At 41.7% G+C, this 25,930-nt stretch overlaps 1 protein-coding gene and 1 pseudogene across 2 annotated transcripts; both read right to left on the bottom strand.

Moving 5' to 3' along the window:
* Positions 1 to 8,768: 8,768 nt before the first annotated feature.
* Positions 8,769 to 11,065, bottom strand: LOC133908777 (interactor of constitutive active ROPs 4-like). Of its 2 annotated transcripts, XM_062350932.1 has the most exons (3): positions 10,821 to 11,062; positions 10,567 to 10,723; positions 8,769 to 10,463 (listed from the first exon to the last, which is right to left on the bottom strand). In XM_062350932.1, exons 1-3 carry the CDS (start codon positions 10,832 to 10,834, stop codon positions 9,462 to 9,464), a joined length of 1,173 nt encoding a protein of 390 aa, XP_062206916.1. In that variant the 5' UTR covers positions 10,835 to 11,062; the 3' UTR covers positions 8,769 to 9,461. The 2 variants fall into 2 exon arrangements, with proteins under 2 accessions (XP_062206916.1, XP_062206915.1); XM_062350931.1 differs by having other exon boundaries at positions 8,769 to 10,723; positions 10,821 to 11,065.
* Positions 11,066 to 17,042: 5,977 nt separating this feature from the next.
* On the bottom strand, positions 17,043 to 25,419 carry LOC133908778 (pentatricopeptide repeat-containing protein At4g21190-like; annotated as a pseudogene).
* Positions 25,420 to 25,930: the final 511 nt, after the last annotated feature.

Here is a 25,930-nt window from a genome sequence, read left to right on the forward strand (position 1 = left end):
TCTGTATCTCTAGTTATGTCTGGAAAGGTGGCCGTCATCAAAGAGCAAATGCAAAAGATTAAAGTTCTCAATGAGTTTGTTCAGCAACTCTTCATCATGAAGGAAGACCTAATATAGAAAAAGAGCATACGAAAATATAAATGTGTCTTCGAAGTGCAACCTAAGAAATAGTGGAGACATGTCATAATGATGAACCTATCTTAATGTGCTCCTCGTACTACTGAGGGTGCATAAATATGATGTGCACTAGCTTGCTAAAATACTTTGCTATGTCAGCTAGTTCGCACACCCCGATATATCTCTGACGACACTCTAACAAGTGCGTCTTTAGGTCCATAGAGGTCACAGATCTTACCGTTAGCCTCCATTCCTCCATGGTGAAACAGGGACAGAGGGTCATGGTCTGTCATTTCAACTGCACTTTGTTCAGGTTCTCCTCCTTGAACACATCATCATCTTTTGCATGGATCTCCTTCATAGTTTGTAGGGCTATCATTGAGGATTTGAATGTCCATGAGAAATGTCTACTGGAGAAGCCAGCCATGGTGTGGTATAGGGTATTAGATGGTAACGGTGTTTCAAAAAATTGTGATGTCATGACATTCTCGTTTCCTCAACCTCATATTTTATAAGCAGGGACCGATGGTGTATGGACCAAGTGTAGTTATGTAATTTGGAGACAGTGCATGCATTGGATGCCTTCCTGTAGTGACCGATCACTGGGCTCTGAGTAGTTGGCAGCATGCGGTCACATCGCTCTAAAAAAGTGGCAGTGAGCAGTTTCGTGAGTCTAAAAAGCTGACAACGAGGGGTTGCATCTCCCTGAAAAGGTGGCAGCGTGCGGTCAGATGGGATTAAGAAATGCATTAATGATATGGTAAGTAGTAATGTATGAACATGTAATACATAGAAAGTAGACATGTACCAATGGAAGAGCAGATGACTAGTTTGCGAATCGAAGATGCATCATGAAACAAACATCTAAGTTACAAAAGTAAAGATAAAATCCTACTACAGTCTTCCCCACTACCGTGTGCTGTTCCCACCATCACGGTCTCGTTGCCACTACCGCTGGTTTGCCCTCATGTGGCCCCTAGAGTAGGTCAGGTTGTCCGATTGAATAACCTACCTGATAGGCCTCATAGTGATCGCGAGTGTCGAGGCCTCCTCCTAGGTCTGTTGCTTCAATAATGGAGCACCGGGTAACTAGGACCCTGTGATGATAGCGTATTCCGGGGTTCCCCGAAGAAGTCCCTCGCGATGTCAAACGTGGGGTCTAACCCAGGCTCATCCTCCTAACTCGGGTATGACATTTGCGATGTTGCTGCCGTCGTCCATGCATAATCACTCGAGGGGTCTGCGAACAAATGAATTTATTACATACGGTAAATGCGAAAATGAATATATTAGTAAAAATACAATGTTGTACCTATATGGTATGCAGGGGTAGCTATAGACGACCCGTCTTGATCGGTAAAGTAGGGTGTGAACGGTGGAGATGCACATGCAGATGTTCCGACTTCGTAACCGTAGTAACATGCAGACGGATGATTATATTAGATATTCTATTGAACATATTGAATGAGGTAGTATATTGGCGTATATTACCTGAGAGTCCGGTGAACGGTGAAGGTGTCAGCGCTGGCCATGGTCTAGGTGTCTGCGTTGTTAAGTGTGTAGGTGCACCTAACATATTTTTTAAAATAAATGCATCGGTAAGAAAAGAATATCTCTAACTGACGTGTGTATGAAAAAGGTGTACCTATTGTTACCAGCTCTGGAGCACGTGATTGAGGTGGCGGTGTCGATGCCAGCCCCTGTGGAGGTTGTTGAAAATTAGACCTCCTGGACGACTCTGTGTTGACCCCATTGGACTTGAAAGGGGCACCGATGACATCTGCGTGGATCGGCATGAGGTAAGATTCAGAGCCCACGCGGTCTTGTTGAAAATCTGCTTGACAAATCCTGCTACATTTGCCACACTAAACCGCATCCATTGCATGAGGCATACTATGGCTCTAGCTGCATTCCTATGGATATTGTATATGATATCAGACTGTGAAACAAACGTGAAACAGGTTTTTCAGTTTATAGTGGTTCATATAGGATTATATGTCAAAACAAAAACGATAAGTTACTTAAACATACTGCTAATGCAGTGTCCTCGTCCCAAATGGCTTGGGTAGGCCTCCGTAGACGAAGCAACGTGCGAATGAACAATATCTAGGGTGTAGATGAACCGTGTACGTATGTGCGGGACGTATCACCGCAAGTATTCCTCATACCTTGGGTCGGAGAAAGGACGAGACTGCTCGACGACATCCTCAAGGGCATGGTCTCACGCCGAGACGTATGACGCCAAGTGATCTACCCGGAGGGTGCCACCCTGTTGCCCCTTACGTCAATACCTATAGGTCAACAACGTTAGGTAGACGATAAATGATGCAATTGCTATGGATTATATATTTTATTTTAATTACCTGTGAACGTGGGGTTGAACAGTGCGAACATTGATGAGGGGGATGCTTGGAAGCGTCTAAACTGTCTTATCACACCTTGGGGTGAGTACTCCTCGACGAAGATGTTGAAGACGAGTGGCTTCTTCGTAAGCCAGTAGTTCTCATCGCGGCTACACAATGGAGACAAAACAAAAGGCGCATGCTCATGCATCTTTGAGTGGCTATAGGGGGTCCAGGCCACGTCCTATCGACCCAAAAGGTTGAACTATGCCCTAAAAAACTCGTATACGCTATGGGTCTGCTCGGAGGCTCAGTGTGGTTGTGGAGAAAAATAGTCTGAAGTCTGAATAAAAATATTAGACAACTAAAACAGAGCTATATTCCCTACGTACCCAACGTCGACACCACATCAAGCCTACGGTGGGCCCGTCCTCCTCGGGTTCCCCGTACCATTCCTCAGAGTACAGGGACTAGTCCACAACGGGCCGACCGACCGTGAAATGCTCGTAGGACCACAACTGCAGCAGGAGTAGGCACCCAGCAAATGTGGCTAGCGGATCCTTCTTCATGCACGCGTCACACAAGGCGTGATATGTCACCGCCAGAATAGTGGAGGTCCAGCTAAATTACGGGATATCATTGGGCTCTTCATCTGTGATCCCCCTCATGTACAAAAGAAGGGCCCTCGACACAAGGTGGTATTGGATGTTGGTGAACATAACCTAATCGAACAACCAAAGTAGGTAGGCCTCCAAGTGCCTCGCGATCAAATAAGGACCGGTGTCCGGGTGGATGTATGCAATCTTGAAGTAATGTAAATCCTGATGAGTAAAATGTTTTGAAAATCATAAAGTAAATGGGAAGGTAAATTGAAAGGTACCTAGAACTGAAGGATCCACTTCTTCGTGGGCGCACGCGAATCCGGCAGAAACTCATGCACATAGGCGGGTGTGCCGTCCTTCCGCTGAACAGCACCAAACCACATGAGCATGGCATTGATCTTGTTTGCATCCACATCGATGACTCCAACGGCGGCTCTGGTGCAAGGTAAGCCTAACAGTAGGCTGCACCATGCAACGTCAGAGCTATCTTGCCATAGGGGAGGTGGAAAGTGTGGGTCTCAGGCCTCCACCGGTCGACCAGTGCAGCAATAAGCGAGCGGTCAAAATAGAATTGCCTCACAGCAGCCTCAGGGCTCTTTGTCGCTTGGGCCTCCACCAACCGACAAAGTTGTAGGAGTCCAGCTGCTACCAACCTATATCATTTGGAATATTAAGTGAATGTAGAACATGCAACAAAAAATAATCAGAATTATACACAGGTAACTATTGACATACCGGCACTTTCAACGATCGTCGATCGTAAGTAGCTCCCCAAGGCTACATGGTCAGAAAACTCCTAAATTGGCCTGGTGAATGGTAGACAAGAAGATTATGTGCTTCTTCTCCACTGTAGGGTCAAGAAGTTCAGGGTCAGTGGGTGCATCATATCTGCATTCAAAAGAAATATAAACAGTTTGTAGAATACATATACACACAGTTACATGAACAACGTATAATATATAGGTATACACAGTTACATGAATAGATTATAACATACATGTACACATTGTTACATGAACAACGTATAACATACATGTACACACAGTTACATGAACATATTATAACATATAGGTACACAATCCCCGAATAGAACTACAAAGGTTAGGCGAAAACCTCACAGATATAACACATTCATAGTTGACCACTATTGTGATCCCATCTACACACCAAGTGTATTTGTCGGACAGTTCTTGTATGTGTTCCCAGTTTCATCGCACTTCTTGCATCGCTTCACCCTTGGACCCGATTTGGATTCATCCATATCATTTCGAATCCATCAAGTTTGTCGACGTCCCCGACCATACTTCATGTTCTCTAAGTCTGGCACGTAGATTCATGAGGGGCCGAGATCACTTGTAAACATATCAACAATGTTGTATCCATAAATCTCATAGTTACATATGTTCAATATCTGATCCTTCATAAAGTAGCAGGAAACATATTGTTAGGGTAACATATAGGACTCTGCACATGCAGCTATGATGTGTGTGCATAGCCTGTGTAGCAATTATGGCTTCTGGCATGAACAGATGCATGTCCATTCCTAAGCATATACTCTTGCACATGGCACTCACGTCTACCACTCCTATGACCCTTATCCTGGCACAAAATATTGAACCTATGCTCCGTAGTTCCCATCAGATTTGTGCGGTGCATATGCGCCTTCTTTGTGGCCTTCTGCATATACTTACATAACATCGATCCACACACCATACGATTATCTTCCATCACCTTCGAAGTATCTACGTAATGATCAATGAAATATTTGCAAGTTTTATGCAAAATACCTTCAATAATTCCAATAAGTGGGAGGAACCTCATACCTCACATAACCTAGTTATAGACCTCAGCAAGATTAGTGATCATTATCCTATACTTTGCCCCTCTAATGTTATACATCAAGGCACATTTCTCTCTAGGCTCATGTTGTATCCACTGTGAGAAGTTCCTAAAAGATGACACTGGTCTCCTTACTATCTGGGGAGTATGATGTTAGGATGGATCCAAGAGCAACCGGCTCATCTCCTGTATCTGCTACCTCAGCTGACTGCTTTATGGTTAGTTCATCTAGCCTTGTCCATAGGGCGTTGAACTTTTTCTCTGCTGGTTTTGACTGCATAATTTCTTGAAACGATTCAGCAAGTGTTATTTTTGGATTGTCTGTAAAAGTTTGCACCCATATGCCTCATGCACCACCTGCTCTTCAAGTCTAGCCACTTTGCTCTTACATACCGTCAAACACTGTCGTAGCATATCCAACAAAGCCTACAACAAGCTTGTATGTCTATCATGAACCAAACATATATTGGGCCAACCCAGAATAATAGCATGCTTCACCCGCTCAAGAAACCAATACCAGCTATCCCCGTTCTCGCTCTCCATAAAGGCAAACACTAGTGGCATGACTTGATTGTTTCCGTCTACCCGGCCAAGCAAATGATGGGCTGATAATGCCTAAATGTCTTGATGGTTGCCGCAAATATAATGAAAGCACGCTGCAGTACGAGCAGTCTAGACACTTCAGTCGAGGGGTAATGCTTGATGTCAAAGTAACTTACATAGTTTCTCAGACATATTGTGGCTAGTTGATGTGGTAAGTTGTCATATGATGCTTCTTATGACACAAATCTCATCTCAACAGCCTTCTGTTTCGTCCTCCATGCCGTGACGTAGCTTATTGTGTATTGGAACATTTCCTCGATAGCAGGAATTATTAATCGTGACTCATAATTTAGGTTGTTTATTATCTCTCCATACATAATATTAGCAACAAAAACAGATGACAAGTTCCGGTGGGAGAGCTATATTTTCTCAATATGACAGTTATGCTCCCTAACTATTGAGCACTTCTAATGGTCAACCCACTTTACCCTGAATGCGTGCACCCATCACGAATAATCAGACACCAAACACTTGACGGTGTACTCCCTTTTGCTTGACTTCACAACCTTGAACTGCCTTCGAAGAGATAGCAACTAATATTTCACTGCATCAATAATAGCCTCCATAATATGATACATAGCACCCTACGACACCTTATTCTCATGATATTCCCATGGTGTCTGATGACCCTCACTGGCCACTAGCTGTGAAAAATCCTGATTCCTCCACTCTGCAGGAATATGGACACTTTCCTCTTCTCGTATGAATCCTCATCGGCAATGGATTTCTCGACCTTCTGATCCTTCCTCTTCATATCTTCAATTATGCTAGAGATGTGCTCTCCCTCATCAGCCACACTCCTCAATTGCATCTCCTACACATCCCTAACGTCATACTCGTCCACCACAGCTGCCAAGTATGCTTCATTCACCACATCCTGACTTCTTCCTGCCACTAGTTCCCCAACATTTATTTCTATTGAATCCTTCTGGTACACTTCAGCTAGCAGCACAAGAGGGAGATCACGTTCACATGATATATATATATGTACTGCTTTTAAGTAGCTATCGCATTAATCGGGACAAGCTCCCTAAAGTACCATAAGTAGCACGGCTTAACACAACTCTTAGCTTAAGCTCATGGTGTTAGAGATCCAGTTGAAAATGGCACATCAGCCACTTACATACGCTCACTATGATCATCTCATTGGCTTTACTAGGTCCCTTAACGATATATTAAAATTCAAAGAGATCTATATCGTTAGGACCATAACCAATCCGACCTTCACCATAATACATTTAAAAATATAGCTTATCAGACATACCTAGAAACATATAAAAATATATCCAACATTAATACTGAAACCATATACTTCTGATTATCAAAACATTGACAAAATTACTAGGATAGATGATCATCTAACAATACGTTTAGTTTACTACAATCAATATTGCTCCTAAGCAAACTATTCACTTTCAACTAATTAAACCTATGTCTAATTAATAAAATTTCTAATTATCTATAATTATTACATATATCATTATTTTGTAAAGTTTAGATAATCGAAACTACCACACTCTAAATACAATTATATATCTGATGGCTATCATACCATATGAAAATAGATCTTTACAATATACTACAAAAGACAGAAAAACTTAATTTTCTGATTATTGTGCTAAACCATAGGTCTCATATAATATAACTAATATTATGTCGCTAAACCCTAGATCTAGTGATTTTTTAATTACTAATAAAAACAAGTCTAGAAAATTATTGAATACTGAGATCCAAGACGTTCGCAGATCCAAAACAGTAAGTCTTTGTCGCGCTACCTCCCCCTCCCCCTCTCTTTCTTTTTTTTTCTAAATTTAAATGATCATTTAGAATGAATTATAGCCTTTTATAGTGGAGGAGTGAATGAGGGCTAAACACCCTGAGAGGGCGGCAGAGCTACTTGTCCTCTCAGAGGGCGGTAAGACCTACAGGTTCGTCACCGTGACGTTATGGGCGCTATAGTGACACCCCCATGTGGCTTACCGTCCTCTCAAAAAGTTGTAATCATTTAAGAGGGTGGTAGGCACGTAGTCCTGTAATTTTTCTCGACCGAAGTATATTTTTTAATTATTTTGTTTCAAAAATATATATAAACAAATTATGCGCTATTGCAATGAGCAGATCGGTGATGTTTGTTGCCGTCGGCATGATAGCTTCTCCAAGCATGACACATCAGCTAGCAATAAGCTGATCTATATCAGTATTTATCTTACGTAGAAGGAAGATAAAGAAGAGAGAAAGCACAACTAGTTTTTATTGAAAAAATAGTCTATAACAAATCAATGCAGGATGTGTGAGCTTTAAAAATATGGGACACTAATTTGCAGTCGACTGAAATCAACATATGTTTCAGTCGACAACCATCAGACATCCATCTACAATCAAACATTGTACAATTCATCTTCTTTATTCTGCTCATCTGTTCTTCTCCATAAAACAACGCAGTGTCATGCTCCCCATCTCTTGACTACCTATCTTCGTCCCCAATGACATCCCCACTACTAGATCCACTCTCATCACCCTAGTCACGCTAACCCACTGACACGTGACGCCTTGCCCCACCCCCACCCATCGATTGTCCCCCACCACCCACGACCAGTAGTGCCTCACCTCGTCGCTCTGCCCATCGATCGTCACCTCCGTTAGACTCACATGCCACCTCAGAACCCATTTTATGCCTGAGGAGCAAAGAAACCTGTCGGCAATCCTGATCCTTAAACCCTCTTCCCTAATCTCGGCAGCATATTGAGCGTGGACTAAAATCATCCTCAATTTCAGTCGATTGAAGCCGAGGAAATACATAAAAATATAAAGATATAATTTTATAGATAGCTCATTGAAAAAATATCATTAATACAGTCTATAGATACCATGTACTACATAGCAAACTATCTACGTTATTGGAGACGCTATGAGACGCATTCCCTGTCCATCCGAATCCCGTTCGCCTCCTTGTCCGTGTCCTCCCCTGAAGAGCGAAGACGTGAACCATGGTGATGAAGAACGCGTAGACGAGGGACTCGCTGAAGGTGGAGGTGGAGTCGAAGCTCATGCTGCACACCAGCAGGACCTCAAGGCTAGCTGCCGTTGATTGCCACTCCAAAAGATTGGCAATTCTTGAAATGCCACTCACACTCGCATTTCATGGATTATTTCGCTCAGGACGATGCTCAGGAGTGACAGATACGTTTATACCAACTGCACAACTATTCAAACCGGTAAAATCAATTTAGAATATAGCAATTCGAAAAAGTAAAAAAATATAGTATAATAAAAAAAAATTGTGTACACTATAATTGAATCTAGGTTGGTCCTTTTTATAGTGAGTTGGTGACACCACGAATGTAGCTACACTTTTGTCAAATTACACGGTGGGTCCAACGGACATCAGTATTACCAAGAGTGCTCCTGTTGTGCTGCTCAAAATCTCTGGCCGCACCCCACCAAAAAATCCTCTCATCAGAAGCAACGAACAAACACCATACAATCAGCCAGCATGATGACGAACAACCTCGGTTTGATTCCATCGAAATTTTCTAAGATTACTAAAAAACTTAACGCGTAGCAATGCTTGTCCTAGATATCTTGGAACTGGCTCGAGACAAGAGGGGATTTTTAGAACCTGCATCATCCATTCCTCAATTTCACCACAAAAATCTCAATAGATTACCTAGAACATTACTCTACAACAACAGCACATCAATGCAGGAGAGGAAAACACCAAACCATCTTGGTTGCTCCTTACTGTGAGCAGCAGGCAGCAATGCAGCATCAGGCGTTACAGACATTGTTCAATCTCACGAGCTTCATCTCATCATCATACAAAGTAGAATCCGAACCAGAACGCGGTGAAATGATGGTGCTTGCTAGTGCATGGAATTCAACCTGGCGGGCTGAGCAAGCTCACCATTGTGAATTGGGATATCGATCCATTACCCAGCAAGCCACAGCCATGCTGCCTTCACTTGTTCCCCTTCTTCTTCCACAGGTCGCCGAGCATCCGGATTCCGGCGCCCTTACGCTTGCCACCGAACCCCTCGTCGTCGCCGTCGTCGGGCATCGTGGCGGGTGAAGCCCACCCGTTGCCATTGCCGGCAAGCCCGTGGAAACCAGTGAGGTGGTTGTCCCCGCCGAGCACTGCAGCTGCCGCCTCGGCGGCCTTGCGCCATTGCTCTGTCTGCACGCGCAGGCGCCGCATCTCGCCTTCCAGCGCCTCCCGCGCGTCCTCCGACGCCCTCAGCTGTTCGCCCATCCGGGATTCCCGCGCCGCGCCTTCCTTCAGATCATGCTCGATCAGGGACGCCTTCGCCGTGGCATCCTCCTCGGCCTTTTTTGCCGCCTCCGCGGCCTCTCCGGCCTTCTTCTTGAGCTCGGCATTTTCCGCCGTGAGGACGGCGATTTCCGTCTCCTTCTCCGTCAGCTTGGCCTTCAGCTCTGTGACCTCCGGGCTCTCCTTTACGCCGCCGTCAGCTTCCACAGCTGCATTGCTCTCCTCCTCGATCATCTTCTTGGTCTCCTCCTCCTCCACCTCCTTCTCGGCCAGCGCCTCCTTCTCAGCCAGCGCCGCCTTCTCGCCGCAGCTCACAACCTCACATTTCTCAGAGGCGATGGCCGCGCTCTGGCTCTCCTTGTCCCCGGATTCGGCCCGGACGACCTCAAACACGTCGGTCGCCGGCGAGTTTATGCTGCTCTCCTCCTCCTCGGCCGCCGGTTGAGGCACCTTCAGCTCCTCGGCCTTCTTCTCGCTTTCGACCGCCGCCGAAGGGGGAGACAGAGGAGAAGTGGCGGCGGAGGCGGGGCTCCCCTTGGTGCCGACACACTTCTTGGCCTCCTCGAGCGCGACCTGTGCGTCCTTCTTGGCGGCCTCGGCGGACGCGAGCTGCTCCCGCAGTTTCTTGAGCTCGTCCTGCACCTTCCCCAGCTTCGCCTCCAGCTCCACCACCCGCGGCCCCGCGCGCTTCTTCTGTGAACCCCATTCCCACCGCCGGCGAAACAGTAAGCCACAACCCCCCAACCACTCGTAGCCACTCCACACACACACGAAGAAAAGAAAAAAGGAAACTTGCCTCGGGCAGAGGGCTGCGCGGCGAGTGTCGGTCCCCGAGCTTGGGGCTGCTCCGGTCGCCGACGTGGCGGTGGTGCACGCCATTGGACTCGGAGCTGGCCGTCGTCTTCAGATGCAGCGGCGCCCGTGGCGACGCCCGCTGCGGCGGTTCGGACCCCCTGCAACGAAACGAAGCCACCGGCCGTGTAAGACACCCAGAACGCCACGAAATCCTTGAAGCAAGCGAGCTCGCTTCGATCTCAGCTCGGCACGCACCTGGATCTCGGCATTGCCCTCCGCGAGCTAGCAGCAGCAGCAGCAGCCAGCAGCGGCGCCCGCTGGTTCGTCGGCTGGCCCCCGTTCCTAGGATCAGAGGCTCAGAGCAGGAGAAAGAGAGACAGGGTGGTCATGGAAAGAAGGAAGCTAGCGAGCGGCACAGCGGCGCACACAAGAGGAGCCTTTCTCGTGGTAACCGGACGGGAGAATTGTTTGCGTATTAATAAAAATGGCGGAGGTGCTGCGACGCGCACCGGCTCCCATGAGGCAAGGCGACTGGACCCGGTGCGCGATTCAAATTCGAAAATCATTGGAGCAGTGGAACCAACCAGCCAGCGGCGCCGGGAGCGGTGCCACCCAGTCGAACGTTACTCTTGGTAGTCTGCTCGGGGGAAGCGTGCGTTGGTTGGTTGGTGTACGCCGCCCGCTCGGGCGTAAATGCTGGCGGCGCGGCGCGTGGCTGGTTCCTCCGAGTTTGGGTTGGGTTGGGCCGTCTCGCGCCCGGTCGCGCCGAGCGGCGTAGTAGTATCGAGTTGGTGAGGCACCCACATGGGGGTCGCAAGTGGCAAAGGTCCTGCCGGCCTGCCTGTCCCAGGCTGATCACGTAGCAAAGTGGCTCGGAAAAAGTCCTCTGCTTGTTGTACGTGACAGATATTCTTTGCATCACTGTTCGGCTGCTCCGGAAGCAGTCACCAGAGAAAGCAAATTCAGAAAAACTTTTATGAGATCTATCCATATTATATATCTCATGATCTAATAATTAAGTTAAAGAGAAGATATAAAGAATAATCACGTATTATCATAGGACATGTATTATCGTAGGAGATCCTATACAACTTACTTCCGCCATAAGGACAGTGCGTGGCCGTTACTTGCAGCTGGTGATCTAGCAACGGAGCTGTACTCCAGACCATACCGGAGAGAGTACAGCAACCCTTGTGCTGGCAGTACAAACTGAATTATCGTGTGGATGAAATCCTGAATGAAGCAAACATGATAAAAGTGGATAGATATGCTCTCCTTTTGAAGCAATCAGGCGGCAATCTATGGGCTTGATTCACACCCTGGACCCAATCACTCCTGACCTTTTAGGTGTACCACTACCGGTGACTTCACTGGAGTAGTGAAAATCCTGCTGTTCCTCCCTGTCACTTTTGGACTCCTAGCTTTGTTCACACTCCGACCTCGTTCTTCTTGGCTTTTTGCCAGTTTTACAGTTCAAGCTAGGCAAAGCGACAAGAAGAGCAGAGGGTAAGTAAGTAGAGAATGGAATTGCGTAGAAGGCAAGAGGTAAAATGGGGACAAACGAGGGAACTGGGAGAGCATTGGCGAACGGTGGGAAATCAATTTAGGCAGATAAGGACTGCCGGGCGATGATGCTTACCATTATCTGGGATCCAGGTGGTCTGACGCGCGATCGGGTCGACTAGGGTGTTTAAGTAGATGTTTATGAGAAAACTGAGTTTTTTTCCTCAGCTGTAGTAGCGCATATATTTAGACAGAAGATAAAAATGTTTATTTAGAAATTGCTATTTATATTAACGCTAGTAAGATAGTTAACTATATTTAAACATATATAATTTTTATTTATATATTTAAATCTTGCATTGTTCATACCCTTACCCGTTACTCCGTACAGTACTTACGGCCTAATCTAATCTTAGCTTTTAAGTAGGCTGAGAGGGGAGTTGGATTGTTCCTTGCATAGACGCAACCATTCACATCGCGACCAGGCGGTGTGTACGGTCTGGAGCCGTCCAACCACTGCGATAGAGACGGCAAGTAGGCTTCATTGTCAGACCGATTGACACGCCGGCGGTCCACCCGGTGGTCGCCTCGGCAGGAGCACTTGAAGTAGAGGAGGTCGACACTGTAGATCTGGAGGAAGCAACACCGGGCTTGGCCAATCGATGGTTCTCCTGTTGAATCTAGGGATCGGTGCCTGCGCGATCAACCCGAACGGGAGAATAGAGGCGTCCACCAAGGAGCCTCGACCATTTTTTTTTTATCGGACACGGGAAATAAGAGGCCATGACCACAAGTCTTAGAAGCGCAACTACCATTTGGAAACAGATGAGCTATATTTTCTCGCGAAACGTCTACGCTGCGAGGTAATAGATCACGCTCGTTGCTTGCTGATACTATGTTCTAGAGGATCAACATCACGTTGTGGGGTGATGTCAATGTCGACCTATACTTTGCAGTTCGCAGACATCACCTGCTCACCTACACGCATAAGGATCCAAGAGGAAGCTCACGAATGATTGCGACGCATACACCCACTCCAATTATTAACATATGTACAACACGAGCACTGAGACAACAAAGAAAACTACTAGATACTACAATGAAAGTTTGGGACATTACCACTTGACCAGCATATAAGAGCGTACCTGGAGTCCTGGACTGGAAGAGGTGCCAAAAATGCAATATGGCACGGCAATAGTGCTCTTCTCTTGGACGTTGGAACTTGGAGCCACTTGACTATTGAGAGTTGTGTGGCCTGGTGCACGAGGTGGCCGGAAAGCGACAGGAGAGGAAGGGCCGGTAATTGGACCTAGGGGCGTGGATAACCGTGGGTTCTGAATAGGGGTGGAAATGGATGGCAGGAAATCCGAATTATCCGATTCCGTATCCGTTAAAATGCGAATATGGATATTCGTATTCGTATTCGTTTCTGAAATGGATACTAAAATGGATATATCCGAATTCGTTTTCGAGATTCGGATTCAAATGTGGATATCCGAATTCGAGATATATCCGATTCGTATCCGTATCCGCCAACCAGGGAACTAAATTTTGCTAAAGTTTTACAAATTTCAGATATGAACGAAATTCCAACCCAATCAAATTGGAACAATTTCAGTCAAATTTCATCAAATTTCAGTTAAATTTGATCAAAAATTTAAATTTTCAACATGAATTTTGAACAAAATTTGTAAAATTCCGGTCCAATCAAAGTAGAACAAATTTCATTCGAATTTTATCAAATTTCAGTCAAATTTTTTCAAAAATTTAAATTTCCAACCTGAATTTCGAAGATCGAGTAGATATCCGAATGCGGATTCGTATTCGAACTATCCGATTTGTATTCGTATTCGAAGATATCCGGATCCGTATTCGTATTCGGATTAAAATGTGGTAAATCGTACCATCCGAATTCGATTCCATGCGTATCCGATCCGTTTCCATCCCTAGTTCTGAACTTCATGATTCGAGTTCGGTTTCAAATTTTTCTCCTGGATCTACCGAGTTGGGTAGTTGAAATGGATCGGATCGAGTTTAGATTTCTAAATTCACTCATGGGTTAGTCAAGTACCAGTAAATTTTGTACAAGTTATTTAATTTTTACATTTCATATGTCTATCTATTTGGCCATCTATCCTCTCTCTCAGTGATCGGTGCATCCATTCGTGATAGCCCAATATGCCAACTCTCTCTCTAGGCACTGCCTCGCCCCTTCCCTATCCTCGCCCCGGCCTGCCCCTTCCAGGTGAGTCCGTGCGTGACAGCCTAATATGTCAACTTTCTCTCCCGACGCTGCCCCGCCCCTTCCTTGGCCCCTCCCCACACCAACCTGCCCTTCCACGGTGTTGCCCAGCCGCACTAGCTCGCCACTGTCGCTCTGCCATTGTTTCGCCCCCTCCCCTGTGCAGCCCTAGCCCATCATGTCGCCTACCCCCTCCCCGGCGCCGTCCGGCCACACCGGCCTGTTACCGTCGCTCTGCCGCTACTTCACCCTGACCTGCCACCTCCCCGACGTCGTTCGGCCATGCTGGTCCGCTGTCGCCGCTCTGCCCCCTCCCCTACGCCGCCCTGCCTTGCCTGACCATACCGGCCTGTAGCTGCTCCGCGTTGCCCAACCCAGCCTCGTTGTGCCCCTCCCCGCTGCCCCCGCCCGATGAGTGCTGAAACACGATGGGCGCCCGGCGGCTTTGGATTTGGGTTTTTATTTTAGCTTATTTAGGTACTCGGGTTCGAGTAGAATTACGGCTAGTGGGTTTCAAGTTAGATATGATTTTGTTTAACTCGGATATGATCCGACCTATTACTAGCTCCAGGAGAGAACAGAGAAGATGGGAGAAGGGTGCAGAGGAGATAAAGGGGCCAAAACTTTTCCAGGAAATTGGAACGCACGTCTAACCAGGAAACAACGCAAGCAAAGGTCGAAACGGGACACGAGAAAGGCCCATGAAAGGATGTGTACATGGTCGCTGGGGTCCTTGCGCACATGTGCTGTTCTCTTTCATCTCGAGGAAAGCTAAACAAGTTCAGTTCGTTCCATCACCGGGGAAAACATACGCAGTGGTTGCGCTACCACGAAGGCCGAACGCACGGCGCAAGCGAAGCGTGAAAAGGCTGCGTGTACTTGCAGTTTTATGTGAAAAAAACCTCGCAGAATTCGGCACCGTTGAGGTGCACCTGGCAAGCTGCCAATGTACTAACGCAGATTTGCACCATGTCGCCAGATTGTATACATGTTTTTTAGAGAAAAGATTTAATATCAAGAACATTTGCATCCCGAAATTTTTGTTACTTCAGTGTTCCATCATGCCTCGACCTAGTGTTAACTGTTTCTTATTTCCGACACCAGGATAGACTAATGCAAATAGAACTGTAACTTAGAATCGACTCAAGACGCTTAGTCAAGACTATTAGTCAATAACCAGGTTGGTAAGGCTCCGGAAAAATGCCCGGGTTAAAATTCTACCATCTGTTCTAAAGGTCTTGATGCCCTTTAGAATTTGGATTTAGATACAGCTCTGATAAAACTGAACATCTGAAAGCACGGCAGCAATAGGCCCAGGAACAAAGAACGAGCCATAGATGTCTGTTGTGCTTGGTAACGTCAACGTCGATACTATTCTGGAATCATTTTTCATGTGGTTCCAATACCGAAAACAACTTTCTAGTTGCTAAGTTTCTGTCACTATGCAGTGAAGTAACAACTTCTCCCGTAAGCTGGACACGAAATCTGAATCGACCAACGTCACCATGCTGATTTTGAAACCTTCAGCATCATCTTAGGACTGTACATAAGCACAGCACTGAACATTGGCTCTAAATTGTCTCAGTATTTGATTCTTTGTTGAGCATGGCCACACTTCATGCAGTCAAACCCTGTCCATATACTGGTTAGTGGATAGCCTAATCGGTGCAAACAGTAGTCAAATTGTCAAAAAGACCTAATGCAAATTGAGCTAATCTGGGTTACTATTACCTACTACCTGTATCTCCTGCAGAAGGCATTAGCTTGGCCTAATCATTGGGCTGTAGCATAAATATAAAATGGTTTGATTACACAGTCATTACAAAGCCTGTTGGCTGTTGCACATAGTCTCCAGCTACAATATGATTAAAAAGAACACTGTCAGTGGCTGCTCCGCTTTTTTGGAATTAAAGTATGATTGATTGGCTTCGGAACGGGAGCCAGCAGCAGCAGGAAACAGTTCTGCAAAGCGGTAAGGTGGCGTTTGTTAATCAGTGCTAAGTGCATCACTAGTATTTAACGTTATAATAAGTTTTAAGTGTGAGCGTGGGTCCTGGTTCTGAAAAAAAAAAGCTTTAAGATAGATCTTATATGTGTTGGTTTGATTTAAAAGCTGCTTGTGTCACGTTTGAGATCTAGATTAAACGTTTGAGATCTAGATTAAACTTTAAGACGGTGAAGAAGAGAGAGGAGAATTAATATAGAAATAATATTTTACTACTTAAGGTGTTAGAAATCAAGTATGACATGATCAAATATGAGACACAATTTTTACGTAGAAAATCCTTACGGTAAAAACTCATCAACATCAATAAGCGATCTTCACTGTATCAGAGATATGTACAATATAAGATATTATAATAAGGATTTTAACTCTCTTTGCAGTTTACAAGATATATTTATATGGGTGTATACAACGACTCGAGTATAATATAAACTGTTTTGGAATATAGGACGAAGACGTCTCTTGTATGGACTAATAAGAATTTGGATCACAATACAACAAACTCCACTAACGAATTCTATCTTGTAGCAAATACAGAATAATCAATGAACTCTATTCAATAATAAATATCACTAACGTTAAAAATCTCTAGAACTCAAACTGTAACACTAACTAAACTTAAGCATAGCTCAAATTTAGTAGCAGGAACTAATTTTATCATTATATTAGTAGGATTATCATGAGTGCCTATCTTGCATATTTTAATATCACCTTGAGCAATGACATCTCGAATAAAATGATACCTCGCATCAATGTGCTTTGTTCTTTAATAAAATATCTGATCCTTTGTGAGGCAAATAACACTATCACTATCATAGAAAATATTAACGCAAGAATTATCTACACAAAGCTCAGTGTACAAACTTCTTAGCCAAACAACTTCTTTGTATGTTTCAGAAATAGCCATATATCCAGCTTCAATAGTTGATATAGCAATAGTAGCCTGCAAACATATTTTTCAACAAACAGCACAACCACCAATGATGAAAACATAACCTATAAGAGATCTCATCTTGTCCAAATCACCAGCATAATCTGAGTTAACATAACCAATAAGTCCATCTCTAGATTTCATAAACTGCAAACAAGTATTAGAAGTACAACACAAATATCTAAAAATCCACTGAACAGCTTTCCAATGCTCTTTACTAGAATTAGCCATGAATATACTAACAACACTTAGTGTTTGAGATAAATCAGGACGAGAGCAGACCATATTATACATAAATGAACCTACTGCACTTGAATATGAAAATTTAGACATGTACTCAATATCATAATCTAACTCAGGACATAAAGCTGAAGATAATTTGAAATACGCAGCTAATATAGTACTCACTGGTTTTACATCATGCATATTAAAACGACGAATGACCTTATCAATATAGCCTTGTTGACTAAGATATAACTTGACAGCTTTCTTATCTCTAATGATCTCCGTATCAAGAATTTTCTTTGCTACACCTAAATCATTCATCTCAATTTTCACTACTCAACTGTGATTTCAATTTGACTATTTCTGATTTATCCTGTGTAGCATTCAACATATCATCAATATAGAGAATCAAATAAATAATTGAACCATTAACAGTCTTCAAATAGACACAACTATTATAATCAGAACACTTAAAACCATTAGAGAGCATAAATGAGTCAAACCTAGGGGATTGTTTCAAACCATAAAAAGATTTCTTCAATTTGCAGACAAGGTCTTCTTTTCCAGAAATAATCAGCATATCATCAATATAGAGAATCAAATAAATAATTGAACCATTAACAGTCTTCAAATAGACACAACTATTATAATCAGAACACTTAAAACCATTAGAGAGCATAAATGAGTCAAACCTAGGGGATTGTTTCAAACCATAAAAAGATTTCTTCAATTTGCAGACAAGGTCTTCTTTTCCAGAAATAATCAGCATATCATCAATATAGAGAATCAAATAAATAATTGAACCATTAACAGTCTTCAAATAGACACAACTATTATAATCAGAACACTTAAAACCATTAGAGAGCATAAATGAGTCAAACCTAGGGGATTGTTTCAAACCATAAAAAGATTTCTTCAATTTGCAGACAATGTCTTCTTTTCCAGAAATAATAAAATATTCAGGTTGATACATATAAAAATCTTCATCCAACTTCTCATTAAAAATGCAGTTTTAATATATAATTGCTCAAGTTTATAATCACGCATAGCAACAATACTGAGAAAAGTGCGAATAGAACTATGTTTCACAACAGGAGAAAAAATATTATTATAATCAATACCTGGAATATGACTATAGTCTTTAGCAACCAAAATTATTTTATACCTTGCTACTTCATTAGAAGAAATACTCTTATTTCTTTTAAAAATCTACTTGCAACAAACATACTTCTTCTCTTTTGGCAATTTGACTAAATCCCAAGTATCATTCTTTCTAATTGACTCCATCTCATCTTGCAGTGTAGTTATCTAATTATTGCAATCAGCAGAAGTAATAGTACCATTATAATTAAAAGGTTTTGCATTAATTTTAACTTCTTCTGCACAACTCAAAGCATAAGCAACAATTTTATACTCCTTAATTAACCTTTTGGGTGGATTAATTTACCTTCTAGACCTGTCAACTACAATAGAATGTTGTGTAGGCTGCACAACGGAAGAAGAATATGAAACACTAGATGAATCATGATCAATAAATAAATTTTTAGCAATAGGTGCATCTTAGACAACAACATCTAGTGTACTTTCTACATTAAAAAAATGCTCCACCTGCATGTTAGAACTCTGCTGACTCTAAACATAAGCATTAGACAACATAGCAGCTTCATTAAAGATAATATTCCTGCTAATCACCACCTTTTGTGTTGCAGGAATCCACAATTTATCACCTTTAACATCAAATTTATAATAAGAAAGATGCACTTCACAGATCTAGGCTCTAATTTACCATTATCAATGTGAGCATAAGCAGAATAATAAAAAATTCTCAATTTTGAATAATTAGATGAAGAACCAAACTATATCTCGATTAGAGTTTTCTTATCAATGACAATGTTAAATGATCGATTAATAAGATAACAAGTAGCGGAAGCGGCTTTAGCCTAAAAATGCCTATACATACCTGCATTAGACAACATGCAAAGGGCCCTCGAGATGTTAATTTTATTCATACGCTCAGCTACATCGTTTTATTGTGGAGTATCAAGAACAATGTAATGCCTCACAATACCTTCAGACTTACAACATGAATCAAATTCATCAGAATAGAATTCCATCACATTATCAATGTGAAGTTTATTTAACTTCTTTTTAGTTTGCCTTTCAACCATGACCTTCCACTCTTTAAATGCTTTTGATTTATACTTCAAGAAATAAGGTTAAACTCTCCTCGAGTAATCATCAATGATATTTAACATATAACGAGAAATACCTAGTGAAAGCCTACAAAATGGTCCACATAAATTAGAATGCACATAATCAAGTATACCTTCTATTGTATGAACCGAAGTATTAAATTTCACCCTCTTATGCTTGCCAAAAACACAATACTCACAAAATTTCAGCTTGCCGATGGTATGTCCATTAAGAAAATTTCTCTTGCTCAATTATATCAAACCAAATTCACTCATATGTCAAAGATGCATATGCCATAGATTAGTAGTATCATAATCTGATAATGAATATGAACTTACAGCGGTATCACTTGTGATTGTAGTGTCTCGGAGATGATATAAATTAGTAATCTTCAAATCACCTTTCATTACAACGAGAAAACCTTTTTTTACCTTCAAAATATCATTTCCACCAGACCAATCATACCCTTTATTACCAAGAGTACTAAAAAAAAGGTTACTTTTCATACTTGTAATGTGCATCACATCTGTCAATGTTCTAACAATTTCATCATGCATCTTTATCATAATTGATCCAATTCCAACTATTTTGTAGGTTGTCATCATCTATCCTAACAGAACCAGTATCTTAAACAGACTTATAAGTGGTGAGCAAATCTCTATGTATGCATATATGAAAAGACGCAGTAGAGTTAATAATTCATTCATCACCACTACTAGCATATCCAGTAAAAGTAACGAGGGTCTCTCCATCAGAACTATTATCGGAAGCACCAACAAAAGTTTTACCTTCTTTATTAGAGTTACCTTTCATCTTTTCTTTATTCTTCAACTTGTAACATTCAGATATATCATGATTATCTTTCTTGTAATACCTGTAGATTTTTTCTTTGCCTCTGGACTTCGAATAACCCCTGTAACCGTTCAAACTTTACCTATGTGGCCATGATGTGAATTCTTTTCCTTTATCCTACCACACAATCAAACTTTCTCCATTGAAAATCGAGTCATCAGTAGACATTATCTGTTTCATCTTTTACTTGACATGCAAGGTCTCGTAAACTTTTTTCAAAATTAGTGTATCGTGACTATATAATATAATATCTCTAAAGTTTGCAAAATAATTGAATAATGAGCATAAAAGAATAAGACTCAAATCATTATCATTATATTTTACCTCTATAGACTGTAAGTCAATGATAATCTCCTTAAAGATCGAAAGATGATTCAACACAAAACCATTATCTTTTAATTTGTGCGTGAACATGTTCATATTCAGATATATTTTACTGGTTAGATCCTTGAACATACAGAAGATTCTAACTATAGCTATAAAGTAGTAGCAGTTTTCTCCTATAAAACTTTCTGCAAAATATTGTTTAATAAATTAAGATGAATTTGTGACAAAACCTTACGATCATTTCTCTTTTCTTCTTCGAACCAGAACTTTTTATCATTGTTCACAAAATTATCAAGCGCGTTATCTAGGTTAGTATGTACAAGAACAGCTCGTGAGAAAACCTTATATCACAGTCTAGCAACGAAATATCATACTTCAAACAAACCATGTCTTAGAATATCAGAAGAAAAAATAATTTGCAGTCTGTGTACGTGAAAATATATTGAAAAACCTCCTGGTAGAATCCCGTGTGCACCTAGTAAATTTGTCCCTTTTTATTAAGGTAAGAGAGCAGGCTGGATATCACTCGAGACTTGGATCGACTTCCTTTTCTCTGGTGGACTCTCAGCAACGGATAGCTAGTTCAACCAGCACATCCATGAGCTTCTCAACCATGCCTGATCTGTAAATACAAACCCATGAACGGTCCTGTCTTGTGTCCAGGAAATCATCTTAGAATCAGCTACAGTTGCTTTCTGAAGCAACTAAATAAGCTTTTCATCGAATAGAATGACCAGATCATATGAAGAATATGCAATGTTAAATTGCTGGGCAGCCATTGAAGCATGAGTTGCTTTTCCATTCCAGATATGGCAGTAGTAGCAAACTAGCTATCCCCACTATCTCAAGTTGCAGCACAACTGAGAAAAAGGAGAAATAAACACATTATAACCATCACAAGAAATGATATCGATTTGTATTTCATACCATAACTACATTGTAAATCTAATTAGAAGCATTCGAAAGAAGCATGAACAATCTAGTAAACAATCACATGGACTCAAAACTCTTAAGAACATATCTAGTAGTAAAATTATGATATCATGAAATTAATATATTTAACAACAAAATTAGTAATATAGTTTTCATCTAGTGTATATAGTTTTAAACATATTCAAAAGTATGATAGCGCGGATTCTAGGATGTGAAATAAAAATAAATTGAGGGACTACATTCTTACCAGTTAATTTTGATGTTGCCTGCTTTATGAATCAGGCACGAAAAGTACAAGGAAGTTCTGATCTATACATATTCAAGGTCTCCAGAAGCTGCATCGTCCAATACGTTCATGTCCAGGCATGTGCTTGCTGCTGCTTCCAACTCATTGTCAAGGTGTATACTTTCTGCCTCTTCTAGTTCATCTGTGTCAGAGTCTCCTTTTGTCGCCTCTTCAGTTCTATTATCTGGGTCAGCCCTCATCCTGATGCGCTTGCCTTTGATGTATCGATATACCCATTTTGGTTGTGGATATTTCTTTTGAACTTTTCGTATTTGTCCATCATCTCTAACTTCTGAAATATGTCGCCTAGCATCCTGATAATCGAACCCTCAGGTCTAACACCCAGCTCTTCCATATCAGCAAAATCCTGAAGAATTGAAGTGGCAGACACCATACAAGCATTAAAAAAATGTTAGAAAAAGAATCCCTGAGATAATTAAGTGTCTTCTACTGAGTTTTCTCTTGAGCATAGTTTTTCTACACAAAATACTGTTTAATCAATTCCAGTGTGCCGCCCTGGAAGCCAATCCCACGTTTTAGTCAAAACAGTGCACACAGTGATGAGCCTTATGTAATTTTCTTAAGTAATGCAAATGTTTCTCTTTGGGCTGAGAAGACAGCTTTACCCTTCACGAACAAGTTGAATTCCTGGGAATCTGACCCCGCCAGTTGCAGAAGTTTTACCCCGCAAAAAAAAAAAAAAAAGTTACAGAAGTTTCTGTGCTAACAGACCAAAGTCACCAAACCCATCTGTTTCACAACAACATCTGCAACATATTTCTGCAGAAGGATTTGCTTCGCTCTTCCGTCATGATTGCTAAGATCCTAGTTAAGTTGAAGCCTTAACGGTAATTCCACATGTACAAGCTATTGCAATGTCCTAAGTACACACCATCAAAGTTCCCGTAAGAAGCCTAATAAGCACCTATCCACCGCTTTGGCGGCTTAAGTTTCTAGTAGTTTTAAGGTAAAACTAGGTCCATGTTACCGAGTCAGATTGGCCTAAGAAATCATTCAATCAAATTTCCGGAAAGAGAAAATATCTTTGCTGTTTTGCCTTAAATTCTTTTAAATAACTGATCAGCTCATTTCAACATTCCTTGCAATCGGACCTTACAAGTTTCCATCATGCAATAAGTCATGTAACGTTAGCTTTCCTGATTACACATTGAGTTATTCAATAAAGATATTATTTTGGCAGTGAAGTTTTCCCTGGGATTGGCTTTGGGCCTTTCCTGCGCAGCCAAGGGAACAAAAGACAATCATAAAAGTTGGCGGTGGATAACAGAAATTAGAATATTTCTGGTACTAAGCCTAACTAAAATATTATCAACTACCAAAACCAGAAGCTTCTATCATGGAGCCACATAAAGGTTAACTACATAAAGAATTTACCCAAGCTGATTATATGTATCACAAGCTGGATTCTGAGAAAATTACGGATTGACGTCCAAACCTCTACAGTAATTGGTTGGAAGAAAAGTAACAGCAAAGAAAATGAAGATAAGTAAACTAACTTTTACATCATACTATCTTTGGTATATCACTATTAGCAGACCGTTTTCAGAAGTAGGGCCAAATGGTACCAAGTGCACATTTAAAGAATATGGTATGGTAAAATAAGAAGTAGCAGATATGGTTTTCCTACCTCAAACATCTTATCATATGATCCCAAATTGTAATACAAAGAGATCATTCTCATGAAGAAAGTACGAGGCAAACCCCCCAAATATCGTGAGAATATCTTTCCAAATAACTCTTCTGCTTCCTCACCTCGTCCATCCTCAATTAAAGCATTCAACAAAGTGTAATAGCTTCCCATTGTCTTCCCTTGACCTTTATTGAACATCCACTTAATAACCTAAAATACAGTAACATAGTTATTGTCTTGATACAGAAAGAATTTCTTATACTTATTGAAAGGGAGCAGCTAATTCTATATTTTTGAAACCTGGAGCAGCTAATTTTAGATGAATAAGTATCGAACTGTGCAAGGATGTAGCTACCAGGAAAATTCTCCAAGTTTCAGTATATGCTTATATTACAATGCGGAAATTTCACTAGAATACATGAAGCAATACATGGGACAAAAAATTGGACCAATCAGTGCACATAAAGAAGTAGAACTTAAATTGACCACACATACTACACATATATTTATAGGGCTTCCATGTAATACCTGAATTATTCTTTTCCATTCCTTTTCATCTTCAAGTGTCTTCAGTGCCTTCTTCACTACTAATAAGGGAAACTCCAGTTCCCATGCAACTAATGAATCAAGAGCTCCATAAACTTCATCCTTTACGTTAGACAAATCTTTAATCTACACAAAATGATACAAGACTGATAGTTTTAGACACTCCAGGCAAATGAGTGTCGGGTAGATACAAATGTGTAAATTCTAATTGTAAAAGGCATCCTACAACAGTTTTTTTCTTTTGCATCTTATTTGACATACAGTTAATGTAACTGCAATTTACTAAAAGCATTTTGACGAAACCAGGCAGATTTAACAATTGAAATTGCCACAAGTACTGAAAACCAAAGTTTTGCTGGAGAAAGCTAAATTAGAGGATATCTCCTTGTATGTGGGGCCATAAGTAGAAGGCCATGTAATCAATTAATCTAGCATCTCAACAGGACGGTGCACAGGAGTGTATAGACAGAACTAATAATCGCAACAGAGAAATGTAGAAGAACTTCACACATTGGACAAGCTTCTGTGACTTCGAAATAGTCCCTATTTTCTTAAGAGTTCTCCAAACACGGAGATATCTCAGTCTTGGACCCCTGGCGCAGTTGTAATGAATAAGCATCAAGATAAGCAGCACCATCAATATTGCAAAAACTATATGCATGTTATACAGAGGAATTAACCTCACCACAACAGATTGAACTTTAGAGGATGTCGAATAGCAGCCCCTTCCCGTCCTAAAGTAAATGCAGGCGACCAGTAGTTTCTCAAGCAAAACATTATAGTTTGTATTGGCAAACAGTTAAAAATATCCAGTAAGAAGATAAGCTACGTCCACTGCTGATTCATCGAAGAGACCAAGAGAGAAAAAAATGAAGAAGCGAACTAAAAGGAGCTGTATCTAAAAGATTAGAAACTGAAACAAGATAACAATAATCTAGCTATCCCACTTCCTCCTGTACTCTCTCCCCGCCCGACTACCTGAGTAATCAGAAGAGCAGACGCGATGTTGCCTAGTAGTAGCAGGAGAAGAGGGGAAAGAATGGGCAGTCGCCACCGCTGCTCGTCGGAGTCGGGAGGGGAGCAGCCGCACAACTGCAGCCTGCAATCCTCGGGATTTATCTCCCAGATTTTTTTCTCTTTGTGGGAAATCGCCCAAGTACTAATTATTTAGTTTGGGTTTTATAACTTAGGCCCTTATTCAGTGGGCCCTATATAGTAGCCGACCCATCAACAGTTCACTTATCTATCATCTTCCTCCTGCCAATGAAGCATTCTACTTTTTTTAGAATATAATAGTATTTTAACAAAAATTGTAAACATATGACTTCGAGTACCGATTAGACATATGTCAGTATTTAGAATACCAGTTAGATTCTTGTCTGCATTTGAATGTCGATAAGTGGTCAGCTCGACACCATAGAGACTGTTGACCGTGTGCGAAGGCATATCGGTATTTGAAATGTTAATAAGTAATCATATATGACTTATCGGCACCTTTATTATCCTATAGAGTGAAATTTATTAACGCACTTATTGACACCTATTGACACATGAATAATATGGTGCCTATCGGCGCATATCCTTTCCCACGGCCACAAATTTTCTATATGGGATGTTGGCATTCCAATAGCTCAATAGCATCTTTTTTTTTTTTTACAAATTTTCAATTTT

The sequence above is a fragment of the Phragmites australis genome, chromosome 2, assembly GCF_958298935.1.
Source record: "Phragmites australis chromosome 2, lpPhrAust1.1, whole genome shotgun sequence".
Taxonomy (NCBI): domain Eukaryota; kingdom Viridiplantae; phylum Streptophyta; class Magnoliopsida; order Poales; family Poaceae; genus Phragmites; species Phragmites australis.